General features: G+C 41.9%; 1 protein-coding gene across 1 annotated transcript in view; it reads left to right on the top strand.

Annotated features, from left to right (window-relative positions):
• Nucleotides 1–847, top strand: part of LOC119590634 — a gene marked incomplete at its 5' end in the record, with an annotated part of 133,180 nt that overhangs the window by 2,380 nt on the left and 129,953 nt on the right. The window contains 1 exon segment of the mRNA XM_037939313.1: nt 177–399. Coding sequence (XP_037795241.1) covers nt 177–399 — 223 coding nt within the window.

The following is an 847-nucleotide window of genomic DNA, read 5'->3' as shown; positions in this document are numbered from 1 at the left end:
GACCTTAATACACACAAGCATAAACACATTGTTTCTCATCCTCTGAATTCTTTATCAGTTCTGCCCCCATTTTGTTCTGGCATATATCCATCCTCTTGCCTATAATCCACTGAATACCATTACTATTCCCTTGCTATTTGTATACTATCGAAGCCCTGTTCTGCGTATATCTACAGACCCGGAACAAGCAGCCTAATGGTTCAGGCGTGGGAGAGCTACCTGCAGGAGGTGGAGGTGGACTCGCAGACGCACGCAGACATCTCGGGCACCCTTAACCGACAGGTGTCCAGGCCGCTCATGGAGAAGACCTTCTACAGGAAGATCCAGTCACGGAAGATGTTCACGCACCGAGAGAGCTTCGACACCATCCTCACGAAGACGGAGGAGATGCTGAAGAAGGTGAGGTGTTCTTGGATTTCTTATACCTGTTGTCGGGTTCGTTAGCGGATGTTATCGTTATCGATAGTGGTTACAATGAATATCTTGGATATCTAACGTGAATATCATAGATATCTCTTATCGGAAATAACTATCAAGTTTCCTTGATAGTTAAATGCATACACATTATATTTCTGGAAAGTACTTAATTTACCTCTTTTACTATTATCAACTCAGAGATGTAAGATTCTTTTGATTTTAGTCAAATGGTCAGAGGTAGCCAAACAAAGTCAGAAAGAAAAGAGAGCAGGCTGTATCACGCAAGGCGATCTTCTATATCGGACAGGACGCACTCTACAAGGGAACTCCCGAGAACAATTGATTTTTAGTTTTCTATTGTTTCAGTTTTCTTTTCTTCTCTTTAGAGTGATTTTTTTTTCTGTTAAACTACCACATCGGTTAGTGCTCT

This window comes from Penaeus monodon, chromosome 27 (genome assembly GCF_015228065.2).
Source record: "Penaeus monodon isolate SGIC_2016 chromosome 27, NSTDA_Pmon_1, whole genome shotgun sequence".
Classification (NCBI taxonomy): Eukaryota; Metazoa; Arthropoda; class Malacostraca; order Decapoda; family Penaeidae; genus Penaeus; species Penaeus monodon.
This window is presented reverse-complemented; position numbering and strand designations above follow the sequence as displayed.